Source organism: Tyto alba, unplaced genomic scaffold (genome assembly GCF_018691265.1).
Source record: "Tyto alba isolate M040663 unplaced genomic scaffold, T.alba_DEE_v4.0 Super-Scaffold_45, whole genome shotgun sequence".
Lineage (NCBI taxonomy): Eukaryota > Metazoa > Chordata > Aves > Strigiformes > Tytonidae > Tyto > Tyto alba.
The window spans coordinates 35372531-35392198 of record NW_024881321.1 but is presented as its reverse complement, the minus strand read 5'-3'; the positions used below and the strand labels follow the sequence as shown (position 1 = coordinate 35392198).

At 40.2% G+C, this 19668-nt stretch overlaps 1 protein-coding gene across 1 annotated transcript in view; it reads left to right on the top strand.

Annotated features, from left to right (window-relative positions):
- COL4A1 (collagen type IV alpha 1 chain) overlaps window positions 1-19668 on the top strand; it is a 128757-nt gene that overhangs the window by 49281 nt on the left and 59808 nt on the right. Inside the window, exon 2 of the mRNA XM_042805978.1 lies at window positions 4643-4693. Coding sequence (XP_042661912.1) covers window positions 4643-4693 — 51 coding nt within the window. The remainder of the gene's footprint in view (window positions 1-4642; window positions 4694-19668) is intronic.

The following is a 19668-nucleotide window of genomic DNA, read 5'->3' as shown; positions in this document are numbered from 1 at the left end:
GTTAGAGGTCCAGGTTGGGACCCCCATTCATTAACAGCACTTTTTTAGAACTTTATGTTAGTATGACAGTAAATGGATCACTCTTTTTTTAGGCAAATAATCAGTCTGCATGTAGTATGTTAATATGCTTAATGTTAAAGGGACATAATCTTTTTATAGTTTTATACTGATTTGCTGGCGTGATTCATTAAACTTATCAGTTGCAGACAGTCTGGGAGAATGAAATGGAACGGAAATGCTTGTGAAAAAATGAAGCAATTTGTATCGCTAAAATGACCTGCAGCTTCTGGGCTGACTGATACTTTGTGGGAGGAGTAAGATAAAATGAGTGTCATCAAATATTACATGAGAGGTTGGTCAGTGGTGCAAGGTAGCTATGGCTGTTTAAAAACTGCTAGCCTACCATGCAAAGTAGGTGGTATATCACGGTGCACCTGGCCAAAATCTTTGGATTAGTCTGTAATTGGCTTTTAGACAAGAGATAAAGAGCCTGCCTTCTCATCCCCCTGACCACCCCACTCTCCCCCGCCTCAGATTATGCTTCCTGCCCGACACCATTCCTTCTCAGTTTTGGCACTTGGAGGACAGCAGTGATTTCTCCAAGCTCCATGCAGTTCCTGGGGAAAGTGTTGTTTCGAAGAGGATGTCTGGGAGATAGGACAAAACTATTTCTCTTCTTTTGTCTCATTATCGCTAGTCATGTGTGGCAGGAAATCATGAAGTGGGTTCTTCCTATCATGAGACTGGTTTAAAATCATAAAAGTTTAGAAATAAGCAAGAATTTACATCGTTTCATCTTACTTACCTTGTGATGTTTATTTCTTCAGGGGGAAGTTTCCCATTGAAGACTTGATTATGTAAGGTTCTGAAGTCATTCCTAAATGAGTACCAGAAATGCAGATTTCCTTGTTCACAGTTCAAAAGATACTCAACTAAATTTCTAATTTTTTACAAGGAATGAAGAGCTATTGTTATTCTCTGTCCCATTCTGTCAGTAACCTCTAGCCCTCTGTTTTATCTTCCATATCCACTTTTCTCTCAGTTTTTCCCCTTGTTCTCATACATAGCCCATACTCCTTTCTGCCCATTTGAGTTTCTTCTGCTTAGTCCTCCAAGGTGTGCTTCATCTCCATTAAAATCAAATATCCCAAACTGGTGTGATGGATCCCAGCCCAGAAATGCTGCTTTCTTGTCATTGAATAGAAGGAGACTGCAGTGACTAGTAGAGATGTTTGTACTTACCCTGGGTTAGTTGAACCCAGACCCTGATTCCGGTACCTGCTGTAACCATCTTGCTCTCTCTCAGTTTCTCACCTCATTACTTAAATGCCCCTTTGACCTCCCTAAATTGACCTTTCCAGTCTGGCCCTCCCATCTTCTCAGAGGACCAAGAGGAAGAAGCTCATACTTCCTCCTAGCATGCGCAGAATGTTACCACATCTCTCAGATTCAAAAATACATTTTAGTAGCTGAGGATAATGCTATCCAGTGATGGCTGTCATTGTTGGCCAGGCTTTCACCCACCTGCAAAGGTTACAGCCAGTGATAGTGGGAGATGATGCTACTGTAAAATAAAGGCAGAGTTTTGTACTACAGGTGGCCTGTGCTGGCATAGCCAGTTTCTTTCACACAGGGCCTTATGCAGCTGTGCTCCCCAGTGCTAGGTACCTTCTTACCTTCCTCTCCTTTGGTTATTCTAATCTGAGGCTAAAGAAACAGGAAAAATTGAATATAATGGCGTCATTTTTGGGATCACAAATTGAGACCCAAAAGCACAAGTCCATTCTTCTGGCCATGCTAAATTTAAGAACAAAACCTGACTTAAAAATAAATAACAACATATTTTTTTCTAAAACGGTGCATGTTAAATATCATGCTGAAGGAAGCATGCAGGGATTGACTTGAAAACAGATGTTTATAATGATTCAGTGACGTATTTTAATTACATTCCCAGATGCAATTAAAACAGACTTCTTCTGAATTTATGGGACATGGTGATAAAGCTGATAACATTCTACATGATGCTGGAGGAGGAAGTATGAGCTGCAAGCATGCGTCCTCCAGCTGTGATCTCACCGGGTCTGAAAAACCAAGAGAGGTCACACTGGGTCATTTCTTGAGATGGGAGGCCCAATGTTTTTTTTCCAGGCATAACCATGTACTGCAAGAAGTAAAGCGCATTATTCAGTGGGTGGCACTTTTCCCTCCTAGTCAGTACTGAGTTGGCATTGCAGCATGTGTTGGCATAGTTTTCGGATCTCATTCTCTTTCTGCAGCATATGATAAACGCTTATCGTAGTCAGTGTTAATTTTCATCTTTCTGTGCATTTACAATATAGCATGGTAAAATGCTGTAATAATATAAGAGAAAAAAAGTTGATTACTTTTGTTTTATGTGAATATGGAGAAAGTTTGACTTCAAACAACGAATTCAGTGAATCTACATACAAAAAAAAAGTTCTCAACAAAAGGAACAGATTTTTCAGGAGCTGGTATTTTAGTTTGATTGGACAGCCTTAATAATTTTATTTTCAGTATTAAACCCCAATTTCTCTCTGATGCCTTACTTTAAAAGAAAATGTATTTACCGAGTAAAAAATGTTACTGTATTATTTACCTCTCCAGAGCAATGAGGTTTATTGGTCTCGTTGGAGGTGTTCCAAATTCAGAATGGATTAGGTACATTTGCTCTTAATTTCCCAGAAGTACGGAGGTCGCAGTAGAGTGCGGAGCCTGCAGGTGTGGAGGGACATGTGCCCAGTGTCCGTGCGGAGAGCTGGCTCTGGAGCGGTGCTGTCCCTGCCTGCTTCCTGGCTGAACGGGGCTGCTGAAGGATCTCCTGTGTGTTGGTGAAATATTCAGTGATACAGATGGCTTGCGTGTTTTCCTCCTGGTTTGTTTCTGAGAGGCATGACAACAGTAAAAACAACAGACTGCTGAGTTACTCACTGGTTTCTCCATGACTATGAGGAGGAAAAGTGAGGAGTAGCCCAGATGCACTTATGTACACCGAAATAGTTTGGTAACACAAAGCAGCTGTAAGCTTTACCTGTACATCAGTTAATCTGACTTTTCTCATATATTATCACCTTTCAAGTTCTTCAAAAAAATGAGTGTCTCTTTTATGATTTTATCACAGAAATCCCTGTCTTTTGATTGCTGTTGACTTGATCCAAACAAACCAACCTCCAGATCTCTCAAGTCTCCATCTTAAGGGTTATGTGAACAAAGTCATGAGAGGTTTTAGTAATGTTTATTAATATTAAGCTCCCTTCCTTAAACACCTGCATCAAGATCTTCTCTCCCTCACTTCTGAGGGAAGTGGCACTTAGGAGTATTTCAAGTGATGAGATTAGCTGTCAGGACTAGCAAGGTCAGCCGCACAGTCCACCTTCCTCCCCTCCTGAGATGAAAACACCTCTCTCCCAAATCTTCGCATCCACCTGCCCTCCAGAATTTCACTTCACAGAATCCAGATAGACTTGGGAGTCTGTCAACATCTATGCTGAAGTACCATCATTTTCTGGAGGTACAAGTTGGCTGTATTTGACTTTGGTTTATCTAGCATAGAAACCCCGTGAGGTGGTGATGTCCAAAGGAAAGCCTTTCAGAAAACAAGGATCTCTATAGTACCTACTGGAGAATAGTTTGGACTGGTTATATTTTTATTCATGTTTTCTATGCATTCTCCTGCTGCAACAAATGTGCTTTTACTGAGTGGAAAGTTTCCCATTATAATGACAATTACACTTAGTCATCATAGAGGGCAAGAAAGAAAGAAGATCACTTGAAATGTGGTAGATGTAAGAAACAAGGCCAGAATCCTGGAGCTTGACATCGTCTGGCCAGTAAACACTAACAATTGCCTCCATCTCTAATAAATAACGTTAGGAGCAGTTTGTTTTCTGACGGGCTGTGGTTTGACTTGATCTTATAAAGTGTGCCCAGACATACTTCTTCGTGTAGTCTCCTGTGGTAATCATACCAGTATTTAACTTCCTTTAAAAACTGTTCTCTTCCTAGCTGAAGGTTGATAATTATTGATTAAAAAAAAAAAAAAAAATCAGTAGAAGATAAATCATGAACTGCAGTTTCACGATCCCTTTCTCCTCAAAGCAATGGCACTTATTTATAGAGGTTAAGTATTTATGCAGAATGTAAGCCATTTATTAACTAACTGGTATTAAAGAGATGCTTCTACGACTGAATTGATTTTGTTTTAAATATTATGTTGGGCTTTGAACGTGTGACTGTAGAATCCTGGAGGAGAATCCACTTGTTTTAAATTGAGACGTTCAGATTGCTAGATGCAGAGTATGTGTGTATGCTATAAAAATTACTTAATTTTTAGATGGTGACCCAAAAGACAATGATTTAGAAGTAATATAACAGTTTTCTATGCTTAAAAGCTATAGCAGGTTTATTTCTTATTTTACAAAGGCATCTTTTATTGGACTGTGACTGAGACAAGAGGTGTACATATATAAAGATAAAACAGTATTGCATTGGGTTTAAGCGAACATTCCCCACACTGACCAGCCTTGCAGTCAGGGTGGCACCGCTGACATCCCTGGCTCACTGTGGTATGTTCTGCCTGTCATCCAGTTCAGACAACTAATTCTCAATTTCTCTTTATTTTCAGGGTTGTTCCGGTTGTGGAAAATGTGACTGCAGTGGAGTAAAAGGGCAAAAGGTAAGCCATCTCTCTCCGCTTCATTATCGTGCTTATTTAAACTACACAGTGTATAATGCACTGGGAGGCAGGTGAGCCACTGGTTTCAGTGAACACTTGCACCGCCAAAGTGCGTTGCCAAGGCCAGGCTGCACGCCCTTCAGCAAGGTTTCCGAAAAGCAGCCAGCTCGGTGTTTGCAGCGGGAGGGCCCGGGGTGGGAAACAGCCGAGCGCCCTCACTGCAGGGTGAAGCCCCTAGCCCGGTATTTGGCCGTGCCCTCCCCTTTCCCCATCCAGCTGGATGCTAACCCGGCACTTTCCAGTGCCTCACCTCCAGTCTTTTCAGTGGGTAGCAGGCTGGAGATCTTGACCCCCTCTGGAAGCGATGCGAGCACTTCGATCCAAAATGCTCCCCGCAGCCCCCTGTTCAGATTGCTCTCCAGGAAGGCTGTGATGCATCGTAAGCAATGTACCCTGACCAGGGTTAGCCCTGGGAGGCAATGGCCTGGAATAGTAAGAAGGAGGTTAATAATCAACTTAAATACTTGAAAGTGTTGCAGGTCAAGGAAAAAAAAAAAAAACACAAAAAAAAAAAAACAAAAAAAACCCAAAACTTTTTGACAGAACCTTGCAAATGAGTTTTAAAGTTCCCGCTCAGCTATCCAAACTTTCTGTGTATTAAACAGAAAAGGCACTTTAAAGGCTTCTTTTAAAGTAGTAACAGTGAAGAAAAAATACAGCATACTTAAGCATTCCATGAATTCCCCCTGTAAATTACCTGCTTTTGTAAATACTACAGACATTCAATCACTCTCCTTATCTCTTACAGTTTTGCTGTAGAGATTTTAATCTACAGTGTGTTCTGTTGTGCATGCACATGTACTGTGTATCTACCATTATAAATGAGTGTAAACCAAAAGGTTTTATCATCCTATGATTGCACTGGGAACATTTTTTTGTAAAGTTCTTTAGATCACCCAAAAGTGTGCTTAGAAGAGGTGGGGGGGGTGGGGGTTGTTTGCTTTTTGTTTTGGGAGGAGGGTTGTTTTGGTTTTTTACATAAACAAACAGCTGGTGTTCTACATTGTTTCACATGTAATAGCTATGTATTTACAGATGAGGGTTTTAAGAATGTTTCTTGGTGGGTTTTCTTCTGTGTTTTCCAGAACAAGGAATGTAAATTACTTAATTGGAGACCCAAACAAAGATAATTTTCTTTGTAACAGAATATAGATTAATGTGTGAGACAGATGAAAAGTGTCAAGGTTCAAAACATCTTTTAGATGGAGTCTCCTTTTTTTAATGACCCATTAATATATGTTTAATAAAAGTCACCTATATATTAAAAATAAATAAAGCAATGATTTGGGAAAGCTTTAGAACTCTGGATGTATTCCTTGATACCTTGATCTTATTTTTCAGTAACAAGTACAAATGAATCTTTGTAGAATGAGAGAGATAGAACTCTCTTGCTGAAAGCTATTATTTTTTAGTTCACAGAGTATGCCAGCATTTTGTAACTAGATCATTTTAAAAACTTATAGTCTGGGGAAATAAGTTGTATTAAAGCTTACACTTCTTTTATTTCTGGCTGCAATCCTGACTCTCTTTGCTAGAGCTCCTGCTGGAGTTTTTCATTTGCGTAGTCCAGAATCTCAAAAAGTTCTCTCTGAAAGAAAGAGATGCTTGTCTGATATGCTAGAAGCCAAAACTACTTCAAATTAATGTGGGTTAATAAAAAGTGTGGAAGAAAGAAAAATACCAGCCCATAGCAACAGAAGTCATAGTAAATTCCAAATCACATGCTAACTTGTCAGCAAGTCTGTGTACTCCATGTTCTTCCTCATGGGTTCCATCAGAAACATCTCTGACTTTAAACATGTGTGCATAGTGAAATATTTACATATTTTTAGGCTGTGTAGGAGATTTAATTATTGATATTAGAGATGTCTAAACAGGTGAATGAATAGTTATACCTAGAAAGCAATATTCAAGAAAGGCATTTGAAGGTATTTTGGAATGCATTTAAAATTAACTTGATTCAGATCACTACATACCAATGCTTGCTCATTATGTTAGCATTCTGAGGCTTTCAGATGTGTACTTAGGATTTTGAACAGAAAACTGAGTTTTATTTTAAAACATCTGTCCCCTGCCCTTGTTTTAGCCTAGTGCAGCTTTTCGTCCTGATTCTTTACATTTACTGCCTGCCTAGAATAAGGGCAGCCTGCTCCCCAGGGAAAGCAAGGGATGCATCCTTCCTGATTGCCTCTGTAATATTTCTATAAATGTTTTTTCCAACCAATGCATTTGGATGTGAAACCTGTCTGTGCTAAACACAGTTCCCATTAATGCACACATCAGTAGTGGTACCTGTTACCTCAGACATCTATGTGAATGTTTAATCTGAGAAGGACTGATTAGAAAGATGGATCCTAGCCAGGATCCAGGTCAGAAGAGGGCCGCCATGCCCAGCTCTTGTGGTACCCCAGGAGACCACGTTAGAAAACATCTGCTCTCCACTTCTCACGTAGCCACTTGCGTGGGAAGCACATATCCATTCTGCCCTGCACCGTCCACAGCCAACACACTGCCTACACTGGAAACCCTTTTGATCTGGCTTCCACGTTGTGCAGAAGTGCACAAATGCTGAAGGGCCTTTTCCAATCCACCCACACTCTTCAGCAACGCAACCACACCAGTTTACTGCCGTGGGAGCTTCGGCAGCTGCGGAAGTGGGTGCCGGGTTTACTCTTTAATGCCTTAATTATTAACATCTGGAGATATATTTCCTACCATAGTGTGGGAAGAAGTTCCAGACCCTATGATTTGGGGGTGGGGCTTAATTAAAATATGTTTGGCCAAATAATCATCTTAATGATCTCACCAGAAAAAGTGCTGAAAATAGTATTTGACTCAAAAGCTATGAAATGCCCAAGAAATATTACCCGATGGCATTTCAGACATGGAAGAGTAAATTACATTGCCACATTTTTCTCTCTCATTTGAGAATCTTTTCGTCAATATGACCATTTGGATGGTTGTATTTAGAATACATTCAATATGTTCTCTCATTAGACTGTTTCCATGAAAATTGCATCTCTATGCCAAACTCCTTTAAGATGACTCATACTTTATCAAGGGCATATAATTGACAAAGTCTAAGGGTTTTCATTCCTTTCAGAAAATTTCAGAAAGTGAGTATAATTGCAACAGATGGCTCTGATCCTATAAAGCCTTTATTATTGCACTGAACATCAGGCTGTTATTTTAAGCTATATAATGTCATGTATTTTAGAAAAACATAATATTGCTAAAGTAATACAATAGTGAATAATACCTTAGTGTTTTCCATTAGATAGATTAGCCTAAAACATCTTCATTTGTTTCCTCTTACACTTCTTATTTGGTTTTCTGCATAATAACTGACTGTTCTTTCTAACCTCACTAAAGTGTGAGATCTGTTTAAACTGATTAGAGTTTTGAATGCTTGCCTTCATTTTATTGTAGAAGTAGAGAGAAGTTGTGTTTTCTCTTTTATGTCTACCTATGTTTTGAGAACAATTTCAAGCAGCTGTGGAGATAAGAAGTGCTAGCCATTAATGTGTGTAGAAAAAGCATGTTAAGCATTTAATTACCATTTAGAACAAAGACTGTATAGAGCTGAGTAAAATTCTCCATGCACTGACTTCTTCCAAGAATGTTCATTGTCTCATTCATGACCATTTACACTCATTTTGCTCCATATCAGAAACATGTATAAATGGAGGCAACACTGGAACTTTGCTGTAACTAATACAGAATGATAAATCTTCTAACACTTATCAGTTATAATGCATTGAAGTATAAATCCTCATTCTTTAGTATAAATATATTATGATGATTTCACTGTCTTGGCATTACTCATTGAAAGTTGAAGTCACAAGAATATCAAATGTGATTTTATTATTGCACATGAAGTATTGCACTTTTCAAAAAAAATCTTTCAGAATATCCTAGCAGAGAAAACAGAAAACAAGAATAAAATTAACTCTTACGTAGATGCTATTTTTGACCTTTTTTTTTGTTTGAGGTGTAAGAAAACTTGAGCAAATAATTTTATACTGGCATATTTTTGTTTGTCTAATTCTGAGACTGTATCTGTATTATTATGCCTACATAAAAATTACTTCTCTGTTCCCCTTGATGGGTGCATTGTCCCTGTGTGGATTGACCATGCTGCAGAAGTACACAAACTGGCTTTGCTTGAGCTATTTTGGGTCTGGACACCAGGTATCTCTGTTACTGGCTAAGGCTGACAGTCACTGGGACACCTCTGTGGTTCCACATCAGCAGGACCAGTGACCAGTCTTTTCTCTCCTGCACACTCCTATGGCCTTAAAAGCCACACACGGTTTTGGTGTTTGCAGGTGATTGTGCTTCTCCATTTTCTCCGTGTAATGAAAAGTTGACTGTTCCAGCAGGCTGTGTCCCTGTAGACTTGTTTTGTTTAGTTTTTTTTTAAGGTTTACCAGATTGGGAGGGCCTTCAAGGCTTTTCCTGTCATTTTAGGTATCAAAAGATAGAGCAAAAGTATTTGTGACATTGATGAGTTAAAACAAAATAAAACCCCTTGTTGTAGAGAAGCTCTGGTAGTTAGTGGGAAGATCCCTATCAGGTACTTCTGTGTTTCCTTTACAGCATAGTAGAGGGCAACAAATCAGTTTCTTTAGTGAAGCGAATCAGTAATCACTAGATCTGTGCTTTTCATATTCAACCCGTATTAGCAGCATCAAGACTTTTTTTATCAAGATTGTTTATTTTTTACACTTTTCATTGGCACTATTTGGTTTAATAAGTTCTTCCATAGTCTTGCTCAGTGTTTCTGTTTAAGTGGCTGCTGTAGTAACTTACCTTCCGTACAGCACCTGTTGATGCCTGAGTTGGAAAGATTATGATCTGAGGACACTAAGGAAACCACAGGTAAATCAAATACCCTGGAGAGGGCCATAAAGTTGACAAGAGGGGTGACAGGCAGGGTGAGAAGAAAGATTGTGTCTGCAATGTGGAAAGGGCTAGTAGGTAACGTGAAATCATGTAGTCATTACTGAAAGGGGGAAAATCAGAAGACTATAATGAAATAAGCAAAGACATTGCTCAGCTGCAGATTTGATATCGTACAAGGAGACTTGTGGTTCATAAATATTTTTGAAAATCAGGCCATTGTCACAGAGTTTATGTCAATTCTTCAGTGACAGTAGTATATTTTTATTGATTTACCCTTCACTCAGAGAAAAATAATCCTTTTAATTCAAATCAGGGAAAAAGCACATCTGTGTTTCATAAAGAGAGCACACCAACAAAGCTGCTATTCTTGAAAAGAACAAGATGTCAAAAGACACTGAATAATATTGAGTGAGATATGCTAAGTATTGAAAGTTTTCTACAGTTTCCCAACTGGCAGACCAAACTGCTAAGTGGCATCTGGAGCCATCAGATTTTCTTCATTCGAAATAGCAATTGGAACCATTTGTCCTGTCTGCCCAAATGGAACCGAATGTCTCTGGCAATATTTTCTATATTAAGATGTAGTTTTGCACTCAGTACAGTATGTATCTTTGATCAACACAAACTAGTGGATTACACTGATTGATTTGTCTGTATGGAAAGAGTGCTATAAAAGCAGATATCACAGTAATACCATGTGATGGAGTATGCTTATATTTAGTTTTCAGAGCTGACTTTTAAAGGTTTTCATGCAGTAGTAATTCAATTGGCATAAAATAACCTTTTAAGCAGCTGTTGCCAGATGCCTATCTTTGCTTGTAAAGATGCTGGTATAGTAATCCCAGGTATTTCTTCATAGAATAAAACATGCTTTCTAGCCTCACAGTTTGATTTTACATTTGTACAACTGCTGTTACTGTATGTCTTCATTACGGTTTCTCAAAGGATTACAGGGCCTTATTTTGATCTGAAGCATGTGAGCCTCCAATGAAGTCAGTAAAGTTTCCCAAATGTGAGATCAAAGCAACATGAGAAAAGACCTGTAAGATCTCCACTTCTCTGAAATCTGCATGCTTGGGAAGCAGAGATGCCCAGTGCAATAGTCATGCGTAGTTTGGAATCTTCCCAAATTTAAAATCTTGTCTATGCAAACAGAGTCACACTTCCCATATCTGCTGACTACATAGTGATTATAAAACTTACATCCTGGTGTGCAGTTTTAAAATATTTTTTTAGTACCTGGTCATATGTGTGACAGCACCAGCAGTCTGTATGTTCATCTTATTGCCCACTAATACTCTATGATGCTGACAGGGATTTGTGGGTGTAGATTACAGGTCTCAGACATCAAATATCTGGAGTACAGCAGTACCTATATTTTGTAATTTAATTTAGTAATTAAATCACTCTGCCATTCAATTTATATTGTGTTTGCTGGAGAGCTCAGACCAGGCCAATCATTATAATTGATGGTTCTGTGATATGTCAAGTTCCTACACAAGAATTGAATACTTGATGCATTTAATAATCAGTCTCTGCCTACATTTTCTCTGTAGCAGTATTCCCAGGAAGCAACCTGAGCATATGTAATTATTACTAGGGAACCACAGTAATATAGTGATCTCCTTAAGTCACTTTCTAATAGTTCTAACCAAGAGTAAAAAGTGGTTTGGAGGGTTTGTTTTTGGTTTAATTTTTTTTAATCTCATCCTAGTGGTAATTAGTTGTTTGCTTTTCCTTGCTCAGATACCTCCTATTTCAGATTTTAGACCTGTGTTTTCAGTGAGAGGTCATAACTTACATTAGTCATTGAAAACATCCAGCTGTATGATGCTGGCTTTCAGAAAAGCAGCTCTGAATTCTCTTGAAGTTTGGATTTCATTAAGAAAGGGTAAAAAGCCAAATTTCATACAAAATTCTCAAAACCACTTCCAGCAGAAGCAATAGCAAAACTTGTAACCGTATATGCCTGAGACAGAACAGTAAGAAGCAGCATGAAAGTGGGACTTTCAAAGAGGAAACCTGAAGTAGTTGCTATAAAAGAGATAGTGGAGTACTTTATTGCTCAAGCAAGTTCCTAACCAGCTGGAAAACCTGTTTAGTTTAGCTGAGAAGCAAGCTGAATATCACAGAATGAGCAAGAACAACTGAGAAAGCATTTTTAAGAGATGTTAACAAGGATTTACATTTCCTTTCAGGTAAGTATAACACCTGAGAAGGTTTTACAGAACAGTAAGTAAATTAAGTTATAGACAACATGGCAAAGAAAGTTAACCTAATTGATGAAAATAATTACTAGCTTTCAGTAACAGGTAAAATCTTTTCCTGTATCATCTTTAACAACAGAAGAAAAGCAAAATTAAGATAGAGCCAAAGGAAAAGCAACGTAGATTCCCATCTGGAAACTAATGTTTTATCTCTCAGAATATTTAAGAATAACCAGAGTGGCAAAACCTACCCATAAATTTTGTAGCTCTTAAAGAAAGCATGTGACAGCTTCCACTGAAGTTCAGCTGGAACATTTTTGAATGTTTTGATATGCCAACAAAAATAATTCTCACCAAGGCTAGTGTCAAAGATCAGTCTGCACAGTTGAAGTAAATACTGAGTTGAACGAGTGAGTGAACACAGACACTGGCATCAGATCGGATGTCCTCTCACTCTTTTCTCATCCGACACTCTTACTGACTGTAAACGGATGCAGCAGAAGTATTTAATGGCTAATTAGCAGAATACTAAGTGCTTTGGGGGTGGTGGGGGGGGGGGGGGGGGGGGGGGGGTTGGTGACCCTTTGTTTTGTTAGAACAGTTTGCTCAACTGCCAGGCTAAGACTGAAAGACTGCAGAACTACAAACCAGATGGGTTGAGGGAGTAGTAATGGTGGGGAGGGACTCCAGTACAGAGGGACAGTCTGAGGTGCCCCCTGACTCCAAGGTCAGGAGTTAGGTGAAAAAAAGGGAAGACGACCAACGGAGGGAGAAGCCAGTGCTGCTGCCAGCTCTGCACAGCACCTTGAACGAGATTTGCGGGTTAAGGAGATGCAATTGCAGATCTTCAACTCAAACTTCATTTCTGTCTGAAAATGTGGAGATGGAAGCAGGAAATCCAGCAAGGACACACACAGCCTTGTAAAACTCCTCAAATGGATCTCTTTAGGAAGGTCTAGGTATTAAATATAATTTATTTGTATCGATGCCAAGGCAGGGGAACTGAGGGACAGTTTACCTCAGAAGAAAAGAAAAAATGTAGTGTTTGTAAAAGTGAAACTCTCCAGATGTAGGCAAAGTACAAGCTTTTGATGGCAAAACTGCCCTTGCACCCCACGTCCCCCTGGGCACAGCCAGCTCGCGGGGGGCTCTGCAGGAGGGGAGCTGGGCGGCGTGGGGGCAAGACCTGGCCCGGGTCACTCACAGCCTCCCACGTCCCGAGGCTGTGTCACTTCCCCACGGGCTCCTCTGGGTGGCAGTCATACATCATGGATTTCAGTTATTCTGACAGGACTGATTAAGCATCCTTGCCTTTTTTTTTTTTTTTTTTTTTTTTTTTTTTTCCCCTCTTGTCGAAAAGAAAACCTTAAAGATACATACTAAGTGGTAGACCACCTTTTGCTTGGCATTCATTGACAACGATGCTGATATCCTCCACAGTGTCAAAATAAGGCAAATACTTGTTTTCATTATTATCAATAATTATTACATCTTTGTTAACTTAATTGATTTAGGCTGAACAACCTGGGAGGTACTAGAAAAAAATGATATTGTATTGCCTGTTCTCCAGTGGATCTGGATGATTCAAGAGACTCCTGAGATTAAAGTGAAGAAACACTGATTTACACTTTTGAGGCACAATGTTATCTGCCTTGTGGTATTTTCATGATAAAAAGTCAGGAGCCAGAATATTTCCCCTAGCTTTTGTGGAAATATATTTTACTCCTGTGCAACCTGCAAAATGTTTAAGACTTTAGAAATGCCATTTCCAACCTAACCCAAAAAAGCAGCTAGAATATGACTGTCTCAAATAGTACTGTCTGTCATGTACCCTCTAAGATATGAGCTACTTCATTATGAGAACTTTATTGCAGTGTGTACTGTCTAGGACCAGCTGCCCATGCTTTTACTATTTATGGAAGAGATTATTTTCTTGTAAATATGTCCATGACAAACCTTTGGCAAGAGAATAAAACTTGCATGTAACGTCACATTTCATTCCAGGTCTAGGATCTGAACAAAAATAAATTTAAAAAACCTGAAAAATTCAAGACCTTTTTTTTCTGCTGTTTCATCTTTAAATAAGAGCCTTTAAGCAATGGCAAATGCAAACAAATGCTAAATAATTTTCACTAATGAAGAAGGAAGGGCGTGGAGCATTTTTACCCCTTATATTCTTGGACCTTCAACACTGGAAGTGATTTAACACAATGTGCAATAAAACAGAGGAAGAGTTACTCAGACCTAATGAGTTCAACAGATGATTAGAATGGGTAGGAAATATTGCACCATTTTGATTCAACCTGTCTCCAGGTGATAGAATTTCCTTTTTTTTACAGTGCAAATGCATTTGTCCTTCAAATGACCTCTTCCCTTGTGGTTCTTTGATGTTCTTATATTCCCCAGGGTGGCTCTAACTGATGGGAAGAGCCTCCTTGACCCATGTCTGATTTTCAAAAAAAAAGTTTGGAAAAACCCATGTGTACCTTTGGTAAAAGGTTTGTGTGACTTCTTCCTGAAACATCATGAGCTCTGTGGGTGGTTTTTTTTTTGTTTGTTTGTTTTTTTTTTTTTTCTTTTGTTTCAAAAATCAAGGAAAATTTAAACAGAAAGACAATGAACCACATACCTTGGTGTTAAACCGCCAAGCTTTGTGCAGGCAGACTTCCACAGCTGAAAATAAAGTTCACTTGCTGTCTATTGGCTTCTGCTGTCTGTTAGTCTTTTTTTTGTGTTCCTGTCTTTCATATACCATGCCCTTAATTATGCTTTGAGGTAGACGACTGCTGGCATATAAAATGTTCAAACTAGGGGTCATGCATGCTAGCTTTTGTGAATGAATGAAAGGTGCATACACCTCAGTAAATTTCTGTGAGTTTTTCTTCTTTTTTAATGGAGAGAAAACAAGCAAAATAGTATTTTGCTGTAAATACAAACATGTTCCTTCTCAGCATCCTAACTACTTCTGGATCTGTAACAGTTATCTACACTGCAGTCAAATATCACACAAAGAATACATCAGTGAAAGGCACACAAATATAATGAAAAATTAAGAGCTTAAGAGTGTACATGGCTCAAGAAGTCCTAAAAATTGAAATTTGGGCACCTCTGCTGAAAGAACTGACTACCACAGTTGGAAAACGAGGGATAACTATGGGGTGAGCAAGAAGAGGAATTAATGAAGAAGGGTTGGTAAATTATGTAGGGAGGGGCCATTACTTACAGCTGGTTTAACTGAAATTGTAGGATGCTAATAGGCAACCAGTTGCTTGACACTAATTAAATGGAGGCTGAATCTGTAGCCATGACTGACGGAATGTTAATTTTACTTCACTCAGCTTATTTTACTTCTTATTCAGTTTCTAAATCAAAGTCAGACACACTGTGTACCCACCCACTTACTTGCACACCAACGAAGCACAGACATACTGATATGTAGAGAAAAAGATAGTCAGATCGTTATTTCTATTTTTATACTCCTGGGAAGCACTTAGCAGCTTTCTGAGGAATGCTCTGTGCAGCCATGAAATATGCTGAAATATGCTTTCAGTCCAAGCATTCTTTGTATTTAGGAGGCAGAGGCGCAGACTTAGTCCCTGAACCGTAAACCTGAACAGCTCTCTCATTAAATCTTTATACAGATAGATTCTCTCTTGGAGGTTTGGGTTCATTTTGTATCAAGCTGAACAGTGTTGTAAATTCACGGGGCTAGGGAAAGGATACTTTTGTAGTAGGAAGGAAGAGTAATCCTTTGAGGGAGTGAAAAACCAGAGCTGAGTGAGATGCCCTCATTTGGTGATCGGGGTGCAGCTTCTGACCCTGTGCATAGGAACCTGCCTGGCACTGGCTTTTGCACTCAGAGGGTGCTTCTCAGTGTTCCCACCTCGCAGGGCAGCCCGGGAGCTGGTTTAACTGCGGCACCGGAGGAGTCCCACAGTTGAAAGTCACCAGGGAGGGAGCAAAGGGAGAAGGAGATGGCAGAACTAGCAGTGTGGCAGAGAGGACATGACTAGAAAGTGCTGTTCCCCAGTAGCTGTTGGGGTAGCTCTTTGTGAACACATGTCTGCATATAGTGTAGAGCAGCCCTGGCAATGCTTGCAGTTGTGCAGGGGTCTCATCCAGCCTGACTGCGGAGCTGTGCAGGTGATATAGAGCTGTCATGGCTGCTCCTTCTGTTAGTCATGCAAAAAATGCTGGACTCATGTTTCCATGTGAGTGAGCTTTCTCAGATGCTTCCTGGCAGTGCAAGAATCCAGATTTTGCTGACTCTCCCACCGCTTTCCCCCCCCCCCCCCCCCCCCCCCACTCCCTCTTCCATTCTGTATACTGTCAGGAACATTGCCCCAAAGCTTCTGGGTTAGCCAAGATCTTCACAGAGCTCCTACACAGATTCTTTGCATGTCTTCACAGTTATGTTTGTGTAATTAATTACTTGTTACTTGTGTGGCTCCAGAATTGTATAGCTATAGCACGGATAGATTCTAGTGCTGAAGGATGTCCAGTGGGAGTTTTGTAATGTTAAGCATCCTCAGTGCATTTGAGGACGCTTGCACTGTGAGCGTATAGCAATAATTCTGTTTGACTGATATCCACTTCACACTTTCAATAAAATACTGAAAATGGTAAGTGCATCTGAGGACAAACAGATGATATTTATTGTACATGTTTATTTTAATTCTGGAAGATATTCAGGGCCGGTGCTCCCTCTGGTGGCTACAACTACTCTTTTAATAAAGAAATTGGTGTTCCCCACCTCTGTCTTCACTAATATAACCCTGAGCCACTTACAATTCCGTAACACGTTTAAAAGAGTGTGGAAGGAAACACAGTGACATGAGAGTGCTACTCAGATTGCACAATAGTGTTTCCCACTGTGCAGCATAATTACTGGCCTAACACCTTGAAGCTGATTCACTTGGGTGCTCGCAGTTACATCAGCTGAAGGAACAAACACAGAGCCTTCATTCACTTCTCACGTGGCTTGGGATAGTCTGGGTACAAACTGTGTAGTGCATTGCAAGGCTGTTGTGCATCACTGTAGATTTTACAAAGTCACACTGGAGTATCAATGTGTGATCAGTGTTTTGGATGGTGGGTTTTCTTGTTAACAGTTGCAACTAGGTCTCAAACTAATTTCTTCCAAAAGCAATGTTTGAGACCGTTTCTAAAATCAGACTGAGGATAAGAGAAAAACAGAAAAGAATGCTGAATTGTCAGGCCCTATTTCTCTCATTTTGGAAACTGTCTCCTCAGCTTGCATCTTGAAGCAGTTGCATTTCTTTGCCACACATGCCCTTGGTGGCGTTTCAGTTCAATGAACATTAGCTTTTGGAAAGAGGGGACCATGTGTGTTTGTGCGAGAGAAAGTCTGAGCTTGTAACGGCGACACGGAGTTGGCAGCAACGCTGGTCTGAAGATGGCTTCTTCGGCAAGGTCAAGCATTTGTTGGCTCCCAGCTCGGTTCCTCTTGCAGCAAAGGCACAGCTGAGGAGCTCGGGTGGATGAACTCCTGCAAACCCCACTGCGCTGGTGTGAGAAGCTGCTCTTGCTGCCTTTCCGTCCTGCGTCCTGGATTGCTATGGTCTCACATTGGCCTTGGCAGCTGCCTGAACACCCTCAGCTCACTGAGGCTGGAGCAAGCTCACTCACTAAAGAAAAGGGAGTAAATTTAGTGAGCTGAACTGGTGTGGTGGAGGCTGAGAGAATCATACCAGCTGGTGTAAAGAAGGGTGAGGTGGCACCATCCCTTTAAAAGGAGAAGAGCCATTTTTGCTGGGTAGATCAGATCAGCTGCCTTTTGACATCTCTCCCTCAGACTGAGTTTTATGCCTTTTCGACTGAAGGACTGGCTACATGTCTGTCTTGCTGTCTCCGCTGCAGAGTGATCAGTGACAGAGGCAAATGAAGCATCTTTCAGATGGCTTTGGGAAGATCTGCACGTTGTTATTCACCACTTGCCTGAGTCCCTGGAGAGCCTGAGAACATTCTATTAGTACGGGCCCAGACACTCCGTGAGCCTGCACTTCTGGAAACAGTTCGTTTATATCCATGTTACCAGTCTCTCAAGTCTAAAACCTCCAAGTCCAGCAGTCCCTAGACAAAATAAAGGGGGAAATAATTTATAATGAGGTGATTATTTCCTCCCCCATCAGCACTTAATTTATTACAGCAGAATCTTCTGAAACTATTTACTTCATGTGACTCTTACTTAGCAATCTGCAGTTGTTCCATGTGTCAAACAACATTTAATGACTAATATGGAAAGGTAGATGCCAGAAAAATTATCATCTCATGCAGTTACATTTTTAACAGGTTTACCTCTGTTTAGAAGTCCATTTATTTGATTTTAATTTGAACTATCTAATGCAAAGACATTCGGATACATTTCACAAAAGCTGGGCTAACATGGGCACCTTGCCTATTAAATGAGTGCAAAGCGACTGAGCACTTGCTGTCTTTTTACGTAGCACCTCCGCATTTTCAGCAGCTGGATGGCAGAATATTCATATTTGTGAGCTGAGTAATGAATTCTCCTTTGTGCTTGCTGACAGTGTGCATTGAATCAGCAGAGGTACAGATGACTTGGTTACATCTGTTTTAATTTTTGAGTAATGTGAATTGATTTGTAAGAAGCAGAAGCTCTTTCAGTATTACTTGCCAAGATTTTGCAGCTGTGAATATTGGAACTCGAACAATACATAGCCTTTGCAGTCAGAGTCTCATGCTCTTCACACATTGCAGCTAGAAATCTCAGTTCTGAGTGAAAAATAAGTGGCGTAGCAGTGGTGATCTGGTGCTTGCCAGTTTATGTAGTGTGGATGCTTAATGAGTTGCAGTATAAATGTAGTGCAAACACTGGCTGTTGGGCTGTTTGACTGGAACATTGAATGAAGAAAGGAACTGGGCAAGCAAACAGGGAAGGGATGCGGCTCAAGTATTTCCTTGCAATGCAAGGCACCTTCAGGACATGCTTATGTCTGTACTGAATAACATAATAAGCGATAGCATCACCTGAGTTTAAAGTTGCAAATAAGACACTTCGGGTAGGAAGGCAGCAATACAAATGTTGCTACCCTGCTGATCTACCCATGACATTAGGGCACCTGGAGCTCTTCATTCACATGACTTCACAGCTTCTAGATGGTACAGTTTCTGTACTCTCTTGTTTAGTGTAGATACTTTGAGACTGATAGAGTTTTACTTTAATTTAGTGTAGTTTCACTGATGCAAAAAAATATCTCATGGTGGAAGTTGGTACTAACTGGAGCAGGAGTACTGAAGTAAGTTTTGTGCACTGCTTCTTTCCATGCTAGTTTTGGCACACTCGTTTTCTAAGACTGTTACACAAAGAGGCAGTCTGATACCCAGACTAAAGAAAGGGGCTGGAACACAGGAGACATCCCTAGGTCTGTCACTGAATCTTGGTGGAATAGGTTGTCCTAACTTCTCTGAAATTACTTTGCAGTAAAATCAAATGGGAAGGCAGAGTAGAGGAAGAGGTGTAAGCAGAATGTAAGTCCTGTTAGTATGCTCCCCTGTTAGATAAGTGGCCAAGGTGACAGGTTGCATGCAGAGATGGATCCAGCAGCAGTCACACACGTGGTCACATTTATGTTTCCTTACTTCCCTCTGGCAAATCACAGGCAAAAAGATGAGCTCTGTTCCAGTATGAGAAACTATGAGACTGCAGTATTTGGGACAGTGCAGCTCTCTACATGCTCAGGAGTTACACTCTCCAGGCCTTGGGACATCCAGTAGCTTGAATGGATGTCCAGAAGTCCTGGACAAATAGCCAGTTATTTT